Raw genomic sequence first — 18697 nt, 5'->3', positions numbered from 1 at the left:
ATGGCCAATCTGATGGAAAATTTATGCAAGCTCTGTGCTACTTTTTCTTCTACTCAAAGTTCTTATCTACTCTTCATATATTACACGTTTCAAAAATTGTCCATAGAAGGAGTCCATCCTATGCCAGCCAGCCTGACAAATTAGATCATCTCACAGATTCTCCATGAAGTCACTTTAGAACAGTGGTTTTCAAATTTTAGTTCACATCAGAATCACCTGAAGGGCTTCTGAAAACACATATCCCTGGACCTTACCCTCAGAGTTTCTGATTCAGCACGTCTGGGGTGGGGCCTGAGAATGTGCGTGTTTAACAAGTCCCCAGGTGATGCAGATGCTAACCTTAAGTCCACTGAGAACCACTGCTTTAGACTGTTCAAGAATGGCATTTCTGCTTGTTACCTCCCTAGCTCTCCTCAGGGTCGACTGTCTAGGCGTGTAAAAGGAGGAAGTCCTTACCCATGCTTTGCAAGGCACTTGCCCTTGAACAGTATATAATGATAGGACATGTAAAACAGAGACTTAAGTACAGAGAAGCAGAATTGACAGAAATCTTGGCATATGTTTCTGGATCAGGCAAGAAATGAATGAGAATAGGAACTTTCCTCAAAGAAGAAGAATTCCAGGCTCAGGTTAAGCTAGCTAGCTTTTACAAAATAAATATTTGGGGAGGCAAGTATTAAGTGGTACCTCATCCTTTTAGCACTTGATTGTAAGAGAAACAAGCCAAATTGCAGGCTTCCTTATATAATACAATATCAAGATCTATAGCTCAAATATTTAGTTAGAACACCTGATACTACTCAGCTTGTTTACAGAAGTTCATCCTAGAGGAATAGGCACAAACCATGGTTAAGCTGCTTGGTTTAATTTTTTTAGCACTTGGAAAAAAAAATGTACAGTAGTTTGAATACTTAGTCTTTGCAAACCTCCATTGAGGTCAAAGATTTCATTCTTACGTACAAAATTAGTTTACAAATTTTTTGGCAATTTCATCTTAGTAACCCGTTTTATCCTATTGCCATTGTCCCAACCATTGAAAAAGTTTACAATAATTTACATAGAAATATTTTCAAAGTGCTTAAGAATAGTGATTGTTCTCTGGGATATTTACAGATGGCCTATACAATGTATGTACAGGTGGTATACGCTATAGCACAAGTTTCATTGCTGGAATATGGCTTTCTAGGGAAAGTGCATATTTGGCCAGAGGTGGCAATACTGTCTAGAAATTCAAGGGTTACAGATACTTTTGGTAACCACATCCAAAGCTGAAGTAGAATGTGGACAGGAATATTTACAAAAGTAATATAAAAATGGTTAAGTATACAAGCTTGATCCACGCAAAGATATTTCGATGTTCTTCCAAACTGGAGGAAGAAAGAGGCTTCAGCTGCTGGCTCGGTTACCATTCCGAAGTGGGTTATTACTGGTTTAGACCTCAAAGGTCACGACTTGTCTCAGAAGTCAAGCTAGATCATCGTCTGTGCTTACAACGGATATCTGTGGAAGAGAAAAACCATGGAACGTGTCTGGTGATTCCCTCACTGGTAGCAACTTCAGTCTCTAAAATGAACCTTCTTTTGCGTTGGTCATTCAGAGACCAAAGGTGCATGGAAGGGAAGCCAGATCCCAAACAGTACTGAGTTGCATCACTAATGCATTTTAACTTGAATTCAACTCTATCTACTTGGTAGAGAGAGAAAACAGTGTGACTAATTCTGCCTGTTCTACTTAATGATTTTAGAACCTGGAGAAAAATGTGAAAAGACACACGTGTGCCGTGAACTGACCACACTCTTATTTCACCAGAGCTTGAGGGAGTGCTCAGCACTTGTTCTTTTCCAAGTTCTGTAAGTGAAGGCCAAATACTCCACGTGAGTTTCAACTGAAGAACAAGTGACTGACTCTACTGTTGAAAGGAAAGCTAGCTCTACGAGGTGTAATAGGTCATTTTCGCTAAATGAATCTTGCTCAATACACTGACTTTAAGCCAACCCCCCTATATATGATATGCTAATTTACTTTTAAGTATCCAGCAGGCAACTGATGGAACCGTTCAGAAAGGAGATACTTGGCTCATGCTAATGTTTACATGTAGTTTCTATAACCCAAAATATCACAAATTGTAGAGTGATGTCCTTAATTGACTTGTCATTCTGTTTGGGGCAGACGCTTGTCAACTGACTTACTTAGGTTCTAACAGCCTAGACTGTCTAATCTCCAGGTAGCAGATGAAGTATTTGGTGGCTCCATGTTTCTAATGGCTCTTTCTAGCCCAGGCAGCCATAGCTTGAGTTGTGGTCTCCTTTCCAAAATGTCCTACTGCGAGTCATGGTACATAAAGACACAAAGCTGACTTACTGCTGGGTACGTGTGTCCGACAGAAGCACTGTGTCTACCAATGTCTATTGACAGGTCCTCTTCAGTGGTCTTCAAGTACACAGGATTGTCAAAGTTCATGCTTTTCATGTTCTTGTGTTGCCAATTCCGCCACATCAAGTAGCCACCTACTGCTGCCATTGCTAAGAGCACTGAAAAAAAGTTAGAAGGTGACTAAACAAGGTCTAGTTTCAAAACATACAAAAAAGATCATGCTAAAGAATCCATGATAATCCAAGCTTTAATAAAAGCTTCACGTTTTAGGAAGCTGGGATGACTAGAAGTTAGAATATAAATGGGCTGGGAGCTTCAAACAAGTTCAGACCAGAGGTTGTGTTATGCTATAGACTCTGGTGCTCAGCTCAGCACATCCATCTGGGCAAATGTAGGGTCCTGGGCCCCTCCCCAGGCTGACTAAATTCGAATTGCGGAAGCTTCTGGAGGGCTCTTCAAGTGGTCCTCCTGGTTTGTTAGCCAAGCCTGGAATCCCATAATTTAGGATAAAGAGGCCATTTGGCATAGTGCTTTAGAATTCACATGCCCTAGAATAGCTTTAGAGGGTTTGAAAATTCTTAACTGTTTTTAATTTACCCTCTACAAGTTCTGTAACTCCTCAAGAAATCATTTTAGCATTTGTGTAGCTCCTCTGTATGAAGTGTTATACATATTTCGAAGGGGAACAGAACAGTGCTCTTCACTGGAAAGGACTTATTATGAAAGGGGATAAAGCCAGACGAACAGCTCTGAAGTAGAAAGCAGTAAGCGCCATTCATCACTGCCGGTCGCTGTGCTAAGGATACCACTGTACAGAAGGCTGTGGACTCTGAAATCGGTGTGCCAGGCTGGTGAGGGGAGCAAAGGGTAATTCAGTGTCACGAGTGCTATGACAGTACAAGGGGCCATGGGAAGGGCATCTCTAGATGAACTAGAAATACCCATCGGGTATTTAAGAAGTTCCTTGGATCCAGATATGTGGGGAATCTACTTACAGAGGGGAAGGATGGCCCAGGCAGCAGAAGTCCCTTTTGGGGGAACACTGACCTCCGATACTGCTGTGGTCACATTGATCTCTACAGGGGAATAAAAGGAATCAGTTTAGAAGGATCTGAATTCAGACTTAGAAATTCAACCACCTGGTAGACAGCCTCACGCCCTTTTGCATCCATCACTGATGTTCAATATCTACTACAATCGTGTACCAAGAATAACCGGTCTAGAAGTATTTGTGAGTCTCATGCTATAATAGCCATTTCACTAACAGCTGTCTCAGAGAAATCTTAATGAGTCAGGTCAGGCTAAGGGTTGCAGGTTCTAAGTCTTTGGAGTTTAAATACAGGTTACCAATTAGGGGCAGAATGAGTAGTTAAAGGCTGCATTAATGATTTAAGGAACAGGTAGGTACAGAGAGTGTGGCTGTTAGCTGAGATGAACAGTTTGCAGAACGGATCCCAATACCTCCAGGAGCTAGTCTACTAGTTGGTGACATTTCTGTTGTGTTGGTATCTTTTGTCTCACTGTTAAGTCACAGTAGTTGCAGTACCTGAATTATAAAACCAAGAACCAGGTCAATGCCAAGGTTCCAGAGTGGCTAGCCGTTTAGCCCAGACAAGCCATGCGATGGGTTATTTGAACGCTGTGGGAAATTGAAAAACCACTGCCAAACCAAGTTGCAGGGTGGGTGTGCCATAACCAAGGGAAACAGCAGCAAAACCAGAGAGACACTGGGGTCTTCGGGCAGAATCGCAAGCATCTGGAATTGGACAATTCAAAAGGACCGACAGCCTCACTTAAAGACCCCTCTAAGCAAAGTCCCAGGCTCCTGGAAGCTGCAAGAAATGCTCTCAAAACCAGACCACCAGGCATACCAGTCTTCCTGCCTGATTGTCTGATAACTGCTTTCTCAGTAAACGGAGCTAGTCCCCATAGGGACTCAGTATCACGCTAATAAAAACCTCACAATATGAGATCCTTGCTCACAACCCATGGGTTTAATTTGCCAGTTAATCAAAAGCTAAGAACAAGAGACTAAAATGCACGTTTCATTTAAGTAGGAGTTTAAGATAATGTCACCCACTGAGGCCAGAAGGTTTCCTGTAACCACGGCCTTCTTTTCTGGGGGGGATGCGATGGGTCTTCCTGCTCTCTAGTTGCGGTGAGCGGGGGCCGCTCTTCGTTGCGGCGCGCGGGCTTCTTATTGCAGTGGCTTCTCTTGTTGCGGAGCACGGGCTCTAGGTGCGCAGGCTTCAGTAGTTGTGGCATGTGGGCTCAGTACTTGTGGCTCGTGGGCTCTAGAGCCCAGGCTCAGTAGTTGTGGTGCACGAGCTTAGTTGCTCTGTGGCATGTGGGATCTTCCCGGACCAGGGATCGAACCCATGTCCCCTGCGTTGGCAGGCGGATTCTTAACCACTGAGCCACCAGGGAAGTCCCCCAAGGCCTTTTTTTTTTTTTTTTTTTTTTTTGGCGGTACGCAGGCCTCTCACTGTTGTGGCCTCTCCCGTTGCGGAGCACAGGCTCTGGATGCGCAGGCTCAGCGGCCATGGCTCATGGGCCCAGCCGCTCCGCGGCATGTGGGATCTTCCCGGACCGGGGCACGAACCCGTGTCCCCTGCATCGGCAGGCGGACTCTCAACCACTGCGCCACCAGGGAAGCCCCCAAGGCCTTTTTTAAGTCTAATTTCAGGCCTCTCTTTGGAGGAAAATGTTAAGACTTTGTTTAATTATCTGCAAGTTGGCTGGTTCAGTGCTGTAATTGGTATAAATCAGCATAGTCACCTATAGACTCATCTAATGTTGAAATGAGTTAGTCCTGAAGTAGTGATGTGAACTTCTGGAATGCAACAGTAGCAGATATGTCCTCCAATCTATTCCAAGAGTGAGTTAAAACAGAATTCTTAAAATCCAGGCTAGTTTTTGTAGCTAGTGTTTTACTCTAACGCCTGTTGTATGTCCTGCTTGTGTTTGAAAAGTAAAAAGCCTTACTTTGGCACTCTCGGCCATTGTCCTCTAGATTGTATCCATTGGGACAGGAACAGGTATATTTTGGAGAGTGGTCATTAATCTGTGGGGCTGGCAGGCAGAGGTATTCACATCCTCCATTCTCCATGTCTTCTTCACACCAATTTTTACCTGTTCAGAAAGAAAAGTCCTTTAAAATGGGTCTTCCAGTGCCTGCTATACATAAAGCTTGGTTCTAGATGCTGAAGACATGACTCCTTGTCTCCAAGGAGCCTAAACTTGTATACTCTGTCAAACCCTAAAGTTAAACCAATACCAGTGAAGGATAAATTTAAGGGTACAGGCAGCATGCTCTAAGGACAGCAAAGAGCCAAAGAAACTTCTTGGAAGTAGGACAAGAGTTATGCCGTAAACAGATGGGTGGTGAGGGAAGAGGTGGGGAAAGGAGATGGGTGACCGGACCTGGCCTCACTATTGGTCCAAAGCTTACAAACTGGCTAGTCTGAGGCTCAGAGGAAGGAGAGAAGCGTGCTCTGTGGCTTTGCCTCGCTCCCACAAAATGGAAGGAACCCAGCTATGGGGAGGTTTAAGGGTTTCATTTGGCTAGAACCAGTCAAGTATTCTGAGTAGGAGACCGTAGGGTTTGAGGAAGCACACAGTTCCATATAAGACGTGCCATGGTGGGGAGGGAGGAAAAGGCTGTGGCATAAAAGCTACCTTGGAGGCTAGTGCAATAGTCCTAGCAAGAAGGAATGAATGCCAAGGAGATATGGAAGGGACTGAAATAAAAGACAGAACACTGATGGTTGGGAGGGCAGCTAAGAGATGAAGTTCTCAAGCTCTTTGACTTGGAAGTCAGAATAAAATATACGGAGCACCAGGTTTGAGGGTGGGTCCAGGAGGGGAAAGTTCCATTGTACAGCAAGCTGAGTTGCTAGGGAGCTACACATACCCAGGGGCACTGTGTCATGCTGCTACCCTGAAAGTAGCCACGAGGGGCTCTGCTTCCCCACAATACCTGATGGCTGTACAAGTGCATGATAGACGATGATGTCTTGGGCATCGTTAAGGTTGTTAACTAGAGTGGCCAGCTCCGATCCAGTGAATTTATTGGCGCCGTAGACGGCTTCATTTTCCCCATCTATCCAGTAGACACGATCCTAAAACAGAACCCCCATATTAGTAGGTACGTGTAGGATTAACACGAGTCAGTCTCTAAGGTCATTATTATTTACTGGCAATTTAATGGACCAAGTTTATTTAAAGCTGGTCTGGGACATCGGATGTAAGACTCTAAGAGAAGCATGAGTTCAGGTTTCTTAAAATGCGATGAGGAATCAGTATGTCATTTGTCCCAGGTTTTAGGTGAAAGCAGTTTCTCAAGTCATGCACCTCTGTCCTTCCCTCCTTCCCCTGTTCGTTCTTCCCAACGTGCTACAGTAACTCAGAGGTATACACTTAGATGTGAGACACACGTCTTACCTCAAATATTGTGAGTGCGAGGGGATGAGCTAGGAATTCCAGAGACTTTAGGACTATCCTGCGATCTTGGCCGTTCAAGTCCACACTGGATAACATGTGCAATTTGGAATCCAGCCAATAGAGGCGGCCCTTTATGAGGTCTGGGTAGGAGAAGAATGGTCACTGTATACGAAGTCTACTGCTCCGCTTCCATTTAAAATTGCCAAGGAATCCAATCCTCTACTTTCACGGTTCCTTCTCCAGCAGGGGTTGTTAACAGGGTCCCACCAACCTTGTGAAGCAGCATGCAGAATCTGTACCCACATTCGTTTGGGGGGGGCTCAAGGGGTACCTGAGATTGTCAAAGTAACTGACTTAAGAAGTGTTAGTGACATTATAGAAGTATTAAAAGAGGTGAGCATTTTGTTGCTCTCCCCTTAGGAGCCAGAAGAAAACCGTTATGAGCCTGCAATTCAGGAAATGCTAGGGCACCTAGGCCAGGAGTATGCAGGATGAGAGTTCACAAGGCCCAAGGTTCACCTAATTCATGTCCCATATTAGCTCCAAGTGGATAGAAAAGCTAGTAATTATGGAGCATGTCATCTGTTAAGTCCACCATTCCACTTGTATGGTTCGGTTCCTCTCATCCTAAGTCCCTGCTAAAGAAGGCACCATGAGAGTTGTCTGCTGTAGTCCAGAATTAACTATGGAGGTGAGTTAAAACTCTGCAGACAGTCGAATTGTGGTCGAGGAAGGAAGAACATACATACCAAGTGTAATTCCGTTAGGCCACTGAATGTCCGCTGTCACCAGCGCCCGTCTATCAAATCCATTCATTCCTGCTTTTTCGATTTTAGCTGGTTCACCCCAGTCTGACCAGTAAACAAAGCTGGGAAGAATTAAATTAGAAATAAGCCTTGGTGGTTTAGAAGGAATAAAGTCGCAGCTTGAGACACATTTTCAAAGAGTGAGCAGAAAACTCTAGGGTACAAATTGTGCCACTTAAGGGTCTAAATTATGTTCTGGGTAAACAAAAGTTAACACTGAATCTACAAGCTCATTATTAACAATATTAAACTATCTAAGTCTGATATTTAAATTTCAGCCCAAAGTCACAGGTTATATATTTCCTGTATAAAAGGTCAATTCTTTCAGTGGAGTAAAAGATGAATATCTGTTAAGTTTTACAGTAGGGGCGGGCTGACTGTGTTCTAGTGAGGCTTCATGGGGGCCAATAGTGATTACTACAGCCTTAGTCAAATACCTTTTTTTTTAATTATTAATTTTTATTGGAGTATAGCTGCCTTACAATGTTGTGTTAGTTTCTGCTATACCGCAAAGTGAATCAGCTCTGTGTATACATATATGCCCTCTTTTTTGGATTTCCTTCCCATTTAGGTCACCACAGAGCACTGAGTAGAGTTCCCTGTGCTATACAGTGGGTTCTCATTAGTTACCTATTTTATACATAGTAGTGTATATATGTCACTGCCAACCTCCCAATTCATCCCACCCCCTTTTCCCCCCTTGGTATCCATATGTCTGTTCTCTACATCTGTGTCTCTATTTCTGCTTTGCAAATAAGTTCATCTGTACCATTTTTCTAGATTCCACATATAAGCGATATTATATGATATTTGTTTTTCTCTTTCTGGCTTACTTCACTCTGTATGACAGACTCTAGGTCCATCCACGTCTCTGCAAATGGCACTATTTCATTCCTTTTTATGGCTGAGTAATATTCCATTGTATATATGTACCACATCTTCTTTATAGTCAAATTCCTAAAAGCTGTTTTTCTATATTATTTAGGGGCAATTTGGGGGAAGTCCTCAGTGAAATGTTTCTAGAGAGGTCTGTTTATTTCCATTGGACTTTCAGACAACTTGCACATTTAGATGAAAGCCTAGAGGTAATGTGGTTACCAAAATCCTTACAACTCATGCTACTACTTAGGTTGGATCATCCAGAGCTGACCTGATAAAGTGTTCAGACAAAAATTAAAAATCATTTGCATAGCGACACGAACTTATCTATGAAAGAGAAACAGACTCACAGACATAGAGAACAGACTTGTGGTTGCCAAAGGGAAGCGGGGGTGAGGGAAGGATAGATTGGGAGTTTGGGGTTATCAGATGCAAACTATTACACACAGAATGGATAAACAACAAGGTCCTACTGTATAGCACAGAGAACTATATTCAATATCCTGTGATAAACCATAATGGAAAAGAATATGAAGAAGAATGTATATATGTATAACTGAATCACTTTGCTATGCAGCAGAAATTAACACAACATTGTAAATCAACTATACTTCAATTAAAAAAAATCACTTGCTTAGAAGCTGGGTGGGCATAAGGGTTTAGATAGAGCTTTTGGTGTACCTCAAATCAGAAATGTTGTTTCACTGATGTGAACCAGCAGTCATCTGCTCAGGGAGGGCCTGTCGTATAGATGAGGCCATTCCCGGGTTACTCAACCATAGCACCACTGACATCTTGGACTGGATGATTCTTTGTTGTGGGGAGCTGCTAAGTCTTGGGATTTCAGTACTGCTTTAAGCATGAGGAAAGCTCCTGACCTATGCAGATAGCATCCGAAAGGCTACGTGATGAAAAACACAGAATACAAACCCAGACAATGGGTCCACAGCTATGGAGGCAGGCTCTCGCAAGTCAGAGTTAAACAGGAACTTCCTCTTGGTTCCATCTAGGGTAGCTACTGAAATAGTCTTAGAAGCCGCATCAGTCCAGTAGATGGTCTTGTACACCCAATCAACAGCAATGGCTGCAGGATTATAGACATTGTCGATCATTTTAACATGTCTACCAACCTTGTCATCAATTGAGGCACTGAAACAGAATAGGTCACAAGAAATTTAAGAGTTTGACACCATTGGAGCCTGGAGAATGGACTTTCTGCTCACAAAATGGTCAACAACTTTGTTCGGAAAGAACTCTAGTAAACCCCATAGCTCAGCTTACCACTCAAATTATGTAACCATGCTGCTTACTGATTCTAAACAATACTGTAGGTTATCTCATCGTTGGTCTGTATTCTACATGCAAGAACACCACACTTCTAAGTGAAGCTATTTGTTTTAGTAACCATCACCTGAGTTTCTATAGTTGCCGTTAAGAAAAAGCCATCACTACCATTTCTATTTGTAGCAACTATGAACAGTTCTCAACTAACTGGAGAGAAAGGGGGGAAAATGGGAAAAATTAAGATGTTGTCTGTTATAATCTTATAGTTGTAGCCATCTTTTATTTTATAGGCGATTGTTAGTTTCTAATGAGGAACTGACAGTAATTTAATAAAGAATCAGTGTTTAGAATTATTATTCCCAACTAGTTAGATGCTAGATTGGAGCAAGACACAAGAGAAATTCCTCCAAACCTTCCCAAAGGCCAGTGACAACGACTTAGGTGAAGACACCAAGAACTGAAAGTTACCTGAAGATGGCCTTTTGGCTTAGATCAGCCCAGAATAGTTTCTGAGCAGCAATGTCAGCATCGAGAGCCACAGTGTTTCTTAGCTGTTCAACTAGTTGGATATATTCTTTCCTCTCCAAGCCAATCTTCCTGATGTCTCGTCTATTAGTGAAGATCAGACTTGGCTCTTTGCCTGCAAGACAGGAGTCAGGTTAATTTAGTTTTGCTGTAAGAAGGCAAGGTCCTTCCAAGTCCCCTCCTCCCAACAGAGGAGCACTTAAAAAGTGAGGGCACTGCTGAACGCCTCAGGAGTACTCTTGCTGAAGTCCATGCCCTGGGACCTGCAAGCACTTCAGCACTTCCTACGGTTTAAGAAGGCAGTCCTGGAGTCACAGCATTCAATAAGAGGGCGGCTGATGATAAGTTACTTATTTGAATTATTTGAATTGCACTCAAGTTCTGGAAGCACAGAGTAAGCAGATATTCACGGTACCATATGCAAAAGGAACTGACCAAGGCAGGAGTCTGGGGCAACAATTTGCTATTTAACCTGTGATATTGCACTGTGAGTTTAGTATCATTGCTCTCAAGTACTTTTTAAATTTTGTATTTCGTTTGACTGTTGTAGTCACTGGCTGTACCTTTCATAATTACGTACTCATAAAGGTACCAGAGCAACACCAGTCCAAGTCCATTTACCTACTGCCTTGCACACGCCAGTGGCAAGATCCATTTGATAGCCACGACTACATTCACACTTGTAACCGCCTTTTAAGTTGATACAAATTTGACTGCAGATTCCCGGATTTTGGCATTCGTCAATATCTAGGAGGGAAATTAGAATTAGTCTTGCTGTTTGTTCCTAGATAACCTGTGGAGATCTACTGACCTTTCCCATCACCCCCGGGGCTTGGGCTCTGTTCTTCGACTCACCTCCACAGGTTTTCCTATCTATCAGTTCAAACCCAGCTGCACAGTCACATTCGTAGCCTATAACTAGGTCTTTGCAGATATGGGAGCATCCGCCATTGTTAACCAAGCATTCATTTACATCTGAAATCAAAAGGTAGTAGAGGAACTCAACACTCAAATCGATATTTGTCCTATTAACATTTAAAATCCAGGCTGTTTGAGATAACTTGTCTAGATAGTCTGGTCAAGCCCATGATTTTTCTAAGATCTAATAATTCGTCTTATAGATATGCATCTCAGCGTGTATTGGGGGAATAGTAAACCCAATCTCCTTGGCACGTTACCAGTTAGTTAAGCAGTATTTAGTCAAGTTTCTCTATTGCTGATTGGTTATCTTGAAGGGGGTGAAACTAGGAACTACTTTGTCACTACTTCTAAGTCATAAAATTTCACTTTTAAGCCCAACGATTGAACCTAGTTCATTAAAGTAGTTTACCCAGGCATTAGGCAGGCTCCAAACCGCATTAGCTCTGCCGGGTCTAATTAACCTTCCCAAATCTGTCCTCAAGCAACCCCTTCACTTACGACATTCTTTCAGGGGCTCATCACTCCAGTCCCTGCAGTCCTGCTCCTGGTTACACACTTTACTGATATCTATGCATTCCCCGCTTCTGCACTTGAATTTCCCAGGGCCCAAGCACTGATTGACTACAAAGAGAAACACAGAAGAGAGATTCCATTCGTGGGTCTGATCAGAGCAGTCCTTTGACTAACAACCCACTACTAGGGACCCTTACCATTTTTGCAGTTGACTTCGTCAGAACCGTCGACACAGTCTCGGATGCCGTTACACTGCCTGCTGCCGTGGATGCAGCTACCATCCTCACACTCAAACTGATCAGGTTGGCAGGTTCGGGAAGCTACAGCAGGAGGGAACGGCAGGGGATGAAGCCAGCCAAAGCCGTCCTTTGTTGATACATGGGAGAGGACTGAACGTGCCATACGGATGGGAAAGCTACTTACGACAGTTGACCTCATCACTGCCATCCTTGCAATCAGGATCCCCGTCACATCGCCACTTCTTGTGGATGCACTCGCCAGAGCCGCACTGGATCTCGCTGGCTGGGCACTTGGTGTGGATCACTGGCTGGCGGCCACACTGCTCGAGGGACTCATCTGACTGGTCTGAGCAGTCTGCGTCGTCATCGCACACCCAGCTGATGGGGATGCAGGAGGAGGTGCTGCACCGGAACTCGTGGGCCCCGCAGGTGGGTGGGGCGCAGTCAAGCTCGTCGCTGCCGTCGCTACAGTCATCCTGGCCATTGCAGACGAAATTCCTGGAGATGCAGCGGCCACTGGAGCAAGTGAACTCATCAGGGCTGCACGTTATGTTGCCTGTTGAGAGAGAGGACGCCCCACTGAAAATGCATCCAGACCTGTCCTTTCAAGCATCTTGTCCCAAAATCTAACATGCAGATCATGGATCATGAATCCCAGCTTTCTTGCCTAACTTAAAAACTAAAGTCAGATTATATCAAGAGGCAGTTCCCAGAATACTAGGAAACAGTCTTACCATGTAAAAGATGCTAGGACATTTGAATAAGAACAGAAATGTAGGACCGAGAAAAGAGCTGACGACTAGAAATTAATTTGAGATGAGATGCATCTTAAAGGGACAGTGATTAATAACGTAAACTGTCACAAGAGACTTCATTGGGGAAGGCAGAGTTATCTTTAAATGGATATACTGCTCATCAGGCCAGGCCACATATCATGAGCTGAGATTATCGTGCATCAGGTATATAAGCAAACATTCACTCATAATAAGCATTATGACACCATCACCAAAAAGTAGCCCCCATGTATTATAACACCATACACGGTTCCTTCTCTTTTGGTCCTTCCGACCAGGATCAGGAATAACAGGTCTTCAATACTTTCAAGTTTTAGAAAGTTACTTCTGGGGCTAGAACTGCAATCTAGCAGCCAGGTGCAATAATAACGATAAGCTAGTCAGACTAGCCAGTTTGTACTTTGACTCAAATTCCTGCCAAATTAATTAAGGTCAAAAATTGGTGGTAATTGGGGTGGAGACCACGACTCTCTTGGGAAGCAAAGTCTGGATTTAAGAGGGAAACACATGGCAGCGCCACAGCTTACCAATCCATAAAGCTCAGTTCTAGGATTAAATGCCAAAACTCATTGGACTAGGTGCAGTGGTAATGACCTCAGGAGGTGACTTCTATGCGCAAGACTGGTGTTTCAATTGCAAGTACCCTCAGCTCGTTGTACACTTACTGCATCAAGAGGCCTGTGCTTGTCAGTCTCAGGAGGCCCTATAAAAAGGGCGGTAGCTTGAAAGAACATTCAGTGCAATGTTTGTTTAACCTAGAGATTTTCCCAGGGCCTCACCTTTAACATTGAGCATTTTATTATATATTTTCCAAGAGCAGAAACATGAAAGGCTAGGAAACAGAGTTAGCTTTTACAGGCAAGAACTGTGATAGGAGACAAAGGTACCACCGATTGGGTAGAGTTATCTTTGGGTATCTGCCAGCAAGATGTTAATTCCTACTTCTGTGCCAGTTTAACTTTTGGAAAGGTTAAAAGAAAAACTAGTTTGGGGGCTGAGAAATGCTTGTGTGAGACTCAAGTAGTTTATTCCACTAAGCAGATCCAATTTTCGACCTAGGGATGTGTTTGCTGGCCCTAGTCCTTTTCTAGCTTGATTAAGCCCAAGTGAGGAAGGCCCACGAGTTACTGTCCTGGCTGAGACAAGAGTTCACACAATTGCGGCTTCACTGAGCTACTTCTACATGGAAGTGCCTTGGATGACTTACCTTCTTATTTCTATTTGCCTAGAAGAAACACCCAAGCAAGAAATGGTCAGTTACCATGTGAACTTCTCTCAGAGTTTGAGGGCAGTTAGGAAGGACAAGTAGTAGAGCAGAGAGTGAAGTCATTAAAAGGCAAGTCAAGTCAACTGCACCTTCATGCCCACCCTTCTTTGAGCAAAAGGGTCTTTGGGATAAGCCACTCAACACTGATCTTCTTACCACAGTTTTCTTCATCTTCTCCACTGTCACAATCATTTTCACCATCACATCTCCAGGACACTGGGATACACTGAGTGGAACGGGCGCCACAGCTGATTTCATTTATGCGGCATGTTCTCATATCTGTTGATGATATACAGTCTCAAAAGAGCCTCCAAACTCATGAGTGCAAAGCTGCTGCTCCTGTGCTGCCTGGAAGTGGTGACATCTGTAACTCAGTGGCCGGGCACACGGGTGAAATTCGACTTACTAGCTGAAGCCTGGGCAGATCCTTCGACAGCTCCATGGCTTGGGAGCCATGCCAACCTAGGCTACCTGGCAGTCCGCCGGAGAGCCTTGACCGTGCTACTCCGTCAAGGTTCCGCGGTGTGTGCAGTCCTGGCTTTTGTTTTACTTGGCGTGGTTATGTTCATTGGCTGGCCTGCTCCTTGACCATTATTTATCTCCTGGGTAGGAAGTGACAGACCCAGATACTGGCAACCTAATCCCAACTTCATTAAAGGCCAGATGGTCTATTACCTATGAAGTCTTCCTTTGCCTGGATTCCTTCACAGGCCTCCTTCACAACCTCCTTTCCACTGACATCTTGCAAAGTAGGGACACCCCCTAATTCTTGACTTTACGGGGTCATCCCCCATTAAAACTTGGGGCTGAATCTTTTTTGGAACCTGTCTTCACCTATGGTAACTCACCTCCCTTGGCCAATGCTCATATAACTTCCCTTACTTCTTGCCTGGAAAACTGAAATTAACACACATCTCTTCCTTTCTGCTTGATTCCAGACCTAAACTTTGTTCATGTTAGACTTCCACTTTTAGTGCTTTAACAGGCCTCTACTGCCTTAAAAGGAACACCGAGACTTTCTTCACCAGGACATGCAAATGATTCTAATTTAACTGTCCCAAATCATCTTCCTCTATGATCTCATAGACTTTTTCCTGAATATCAGCCTAAGGACACACACGTATTTGCATACCTATGAAGTTTCTCTTATTTAAGAACGAGCTGTAAGCTCCCTACTTTAATAACTTTACGTTACATGTTTCTTTAAAATTGCTCTATCATCCTATTTCTAGTCACCTTACCCCTTCAGTAATAGATTTTTTTTTCATAACATGAGAAGCTGTGCATCTAAAAGCTTATACTTGGCCCACAGGGGGACGCTTACATCTTGACTTAGCTTCCAGGACCACAGTACCATCCGCTCAGAGTCATTATCATCAAACATTTGAAAGCTATGCACCTAGTCAAGGAGTTCTTGAATCTTCTGGCTTCAGTCTTAAATGTTCAATAGTGAAGCTACCCAAGAGAACGTCAGTCTTGTTAGACTAGGAAGAACATTCTTTATGTTTTTAAAGACTGGCTGTTAATGATTTGACTGACCTTGGAGTCAACTGGCCTAACTTTAAGGGAGGCCAAGGAAAACTAACCAAGTTTTAGATTATACAATACTTAGAGCTATGAGACACGGAACAGCTTGGAAAAGTTCAAGTCCAAAGCAAGTCACACTCACGGCACTGCTCTGGGCTTTCATCAGAACCATCTTCACAGTCGGGATCCCCATCACACTGCCATCGGTTGGGAACACACTGGCCATTGTTGCACACAAAGTCAGACTCGGCACACGTCTTCTTCACTACGAAAGTTGATTTGCAGGGTTAAAGTTGAAGTCACTCACCCAAGAGCCCTACATTCCCACTGGGGGTACAACTGCATTTTGATAATGTTTTACTCTAAAAAATAAATCTGAGTCAGTTAGCACTCAACTGCCAATATCCAGGAGAATCTTAGAAAAATCTTTTTTTTTTTTCCACTTTTTCCCCAGAGGAGGAAGGTGATCATTTGAGAGACTTAGAGGACACTGAGGTCAAGGGATCCCTTATAATGAACTTCCTGCCTGCTTGATAATGTTGAGATTAAGTAATACTTTCATTCTTTTCATGCATTTCTTCCAAGTCATTCAAGTTTAACAGTCAAATGACTGGATCATAGTATAACTGTTCTAGCGGCATCTTGTAACAACACATGGGTTTAGTGCAGAGGCAGAAGACTCAGCTTCAGTACTGAATGCTGTCACCCCTACAGGTCTATTGGGGCAGAGGAACCCACTGGGTAAGAAATAGAGAAAGCTCAAACCTGAGTATAAGAGAGGTTGTATTTAGCATCCGAAGGGTGAGCTCACATCAACCAGCTAAACGTTACTGAGCCTGCTATGGAAGCTGCCAGCACCCGTAGCTGACTACTAGAGTTAAATAGCCTAAGACAAGGTATCAGTTCTGCTACTAATTCTTACTAGGGTAGCCTTTCCTCCTTAATTAGGGTGACCATGCAATTTGTTGTCCAAACTGACGCAATCTCAGTAGGAGGACAGTGTTAATTTTCCCAGGAAGATAAGCATTGACCAGGACTGTGCTAAGCAAAGCAGGCAGCTTGGTCATCCTACCTGTGAGGAAATCAGGGAGTAAGAAGAGTCCTGACAAGGAGCCACATTGGGTATTCTAGGGTCATCCTTCTCAGATCATATTCTTCTTTGCCCGTGTGCCTATACTTTCTACTTGAATTTCCAGTTTAAAACATTCTTCTCTAACGAATATTCTGTAATGGGAAATCGGCTAAAAGCCAACAATTTGCTGAAAAGATGAAAGGGACCACCTCAAGTCAGGGGTTTAAGCCAGGTACAGCACTCAGAGTTCAGAGTGTAGTGAACCAGACAGCCGCTCTGGGTTAGCCTCAGATATTGTTAATGGGGAGACAGTGATTATAGTCAATTTCTAGAACTCAAGATGGGATGATCAATTATGATGATGTGAAAAGGATTATTTATCTCCTAAAATTGTGTAGCCAAGGGAACATGAAAGGCCATATTACTTTTTAGATTCATACCTGCTTCTAAAATCACTGAAATACTCAAACACCAGTGTTAACAGTTTAAGTGATATCCAAGGCCCATCTTCTCCTGAGCATGTAGGAAGGTGCCAGAGGGTCTCAGAGTCAGTTATTGTAATTCACCCTGTGATACTCTTCAGAAGTTGCAAAAGAGAGAGTACGGAATGGTTGTGAAGAGACCTCATGAATTTAAGAAGTATAAGATGTTACAGGGATAGAAAAGTCTGGTTATACTACAAAGTGAACAAGAGACACAGGGTCAGATAGATTGCTAGGGTTCCTCTCTCTCCATTCTGAGCACAGACTGGGAGGGTAAAGATAGGCTGTTTGAACTGGGCCTTGAGAGATGGATAGAAATTTAGATGTGCCACTGGGGAAGAGAACTACCAGTTCCATTCCTGGGGTATCCGAGTTACTGATGTATCAGTTCAGCCTAACACTTGTAGAAGAATGAGTTATTAGGACTGATAGAACATGGCTTGCAGAATCCAAGCTGAAGTTGACTAAATATGCTAGTTGACATGCTTGAAAGAAAAGGCCCTGCTGAAATTGTAACCAAGTTCAACATCAAGAGGTTGGACAGGAAAAATAGGAACTGGCTTTGGAAGTTTTAAGTAATTGTGTAGATTTTCCCTTCCATGGAGGAACATCTCAAAATAAGCATTCAGAACTTCCCCGAGCAAAGCCCCCACTTTCCTTCTCTACCTTCATGTATGAGAGGCAGAGACGAATTCTGGCCAAGAATATATTTACTTTTTCCCACTTTGCATGATCTTGATTGTAGGTACATCTACCTCCTTACCTCTTCCAAACCTTCCTGTTAACGTAGCTAGAATTGATTTATGCAGAGACGATTTTAGGAAAAGCCAGCGATGACCCCTACAATGACTCAGGTTAGTTTCTACTGAGGTAGTCAAATGGTAAAGTAAGACTTCACACCATGGAGAGAATAATTACTCTCTAAAAAAAAAAACAAATGGGTTTTGCCAAATGTAGTTTATTTTAGCACAGAAGAAGAATGGCTACTTACACCAAGAGAACAGTGGACAAGAGTGAGGTCCTTTAGTGAGAAAATTAGTGAGAGAATTATATCACCCAGGTAACCCAGAAAGAGCATGGAACTCAATATCTTGTAGAATAGATTAAAATCTTAGTGTTAGAATGCAAATGATATAAATGTGTCACATTGGAGAACTATTCTTGGTCCTGAGACTGGAGATAAGCTTCTTTTCTGATATTGCAGCATGGGTTTACTCTGCTTCCAAATGAGCTGCTAATTTACATATTGGCATGCAGACATCCATGATACTGCTCTGAGAGCTCAAGCACAGGACTGTCTGCCAGTATGTTTATACTATAGCATTTTAGTAATGATGCATGAAGAAGTAGGTAAGGGCATAACAAGATGGCAGTTGATGAAATCTACATTTAGCTTCTATTTTTCTTCTGGATTTTTAGTTTGTATAGTGGACATCTTTATGTAACGTCTTTTAAAAGGCAAATGACAATGTTATCACCGACATTCATGAACAACCTTATTTCAAGAGTTTTACAACACAGAACAAAGGGATCATAAAGCAAACTTCAGCATGTATTCAAGGTACCTAAATG

General features: G+C 43.1%; 1 protein-coding gene across 4 annotated transcripts in view; it reads right to left on the bottom strand.

Moving 5' to 3' along the window:
• Positions 1–844: 844 nt before the first annotated feature.
• VLDLR (very low density lipoprotein receptor) overlaps positions 845–18697 on the bottom strand; it is a 31791-nt gene continuing 13938 nt past the window's right edge. For 2 of the 4 annotated variants that reach the window (XM_028493910.2, XM_024126728.3), the window contains exons 4-19: positions 15714–15836; positions 14201–14323; positions 12168–12539; positions 11942–12064; positions 11730–11852; positions 11166–11285; positions 10932–11057; positions 10254–10425; positions 9432–9650; positions 7566–7684; positions 6817–6956; positions 6353–6494; positions 5359–5505; positions 3369–3449; positions 2362–2531; positions 845–1500 (exon numbers count right to left, since the gene is read on the bottom strand). In XM_028493910.2, the coding sequence (XP_028349711.1) occupies positions 1465–1500; positions 2362–2531; positions 3369–3449; positions 5359–5505; positions 6353–6494; positions 6817–6956; positions 7566–7684; positions 9432–9650; positions 10254–10425; positions 10932–11057; positions 11166–11285; positions 11730–11852; positions 11942–12064; positions 12168–12539; positions 14201–14323; positions 15714–15836 (2336 nt within the window). In that variant the 3' untranslated portion in view covers positions 845–1464. The remainder of the gene's footprint in view (positions 1501–2361; positions 2532–3368; positions 3450–5358; positions 5506–6352; positions 6495–6816; positions 6957–7565; positions 7685–9431; positions 9651–10253; positions 10426–10931; positions 11058–11165; positions 11286–11729; positions 11853–11941; positions 12065–12167; positions 12540–14200; positions 14324–15713; positions 15837–18697) is intronic. The other 2 variants (XM_055087159.1, XM_055087158.1) reach the window with 2 other exon arrangements.

This window comes from Physeter macrocephalus, chromosome 9, assembly GCF_002837175.3.
Source record: "Physeter macrocephalus isolate SW-GA chromosome 9, ASM283717v5, whole genome shotgun sequence".
NCBI classification, from domain to species: domain Eukaryota; kingdom Metazoa; phylum Chordata; class Mammalia; order Artiodactyla; family Physeteridae; genus Physeter; species Physeter macrocephalus.
Note: the sequence above shows the minus strand (reverse complement) of the source record. Positions and strands in the feature narration are given on the sequence as shown.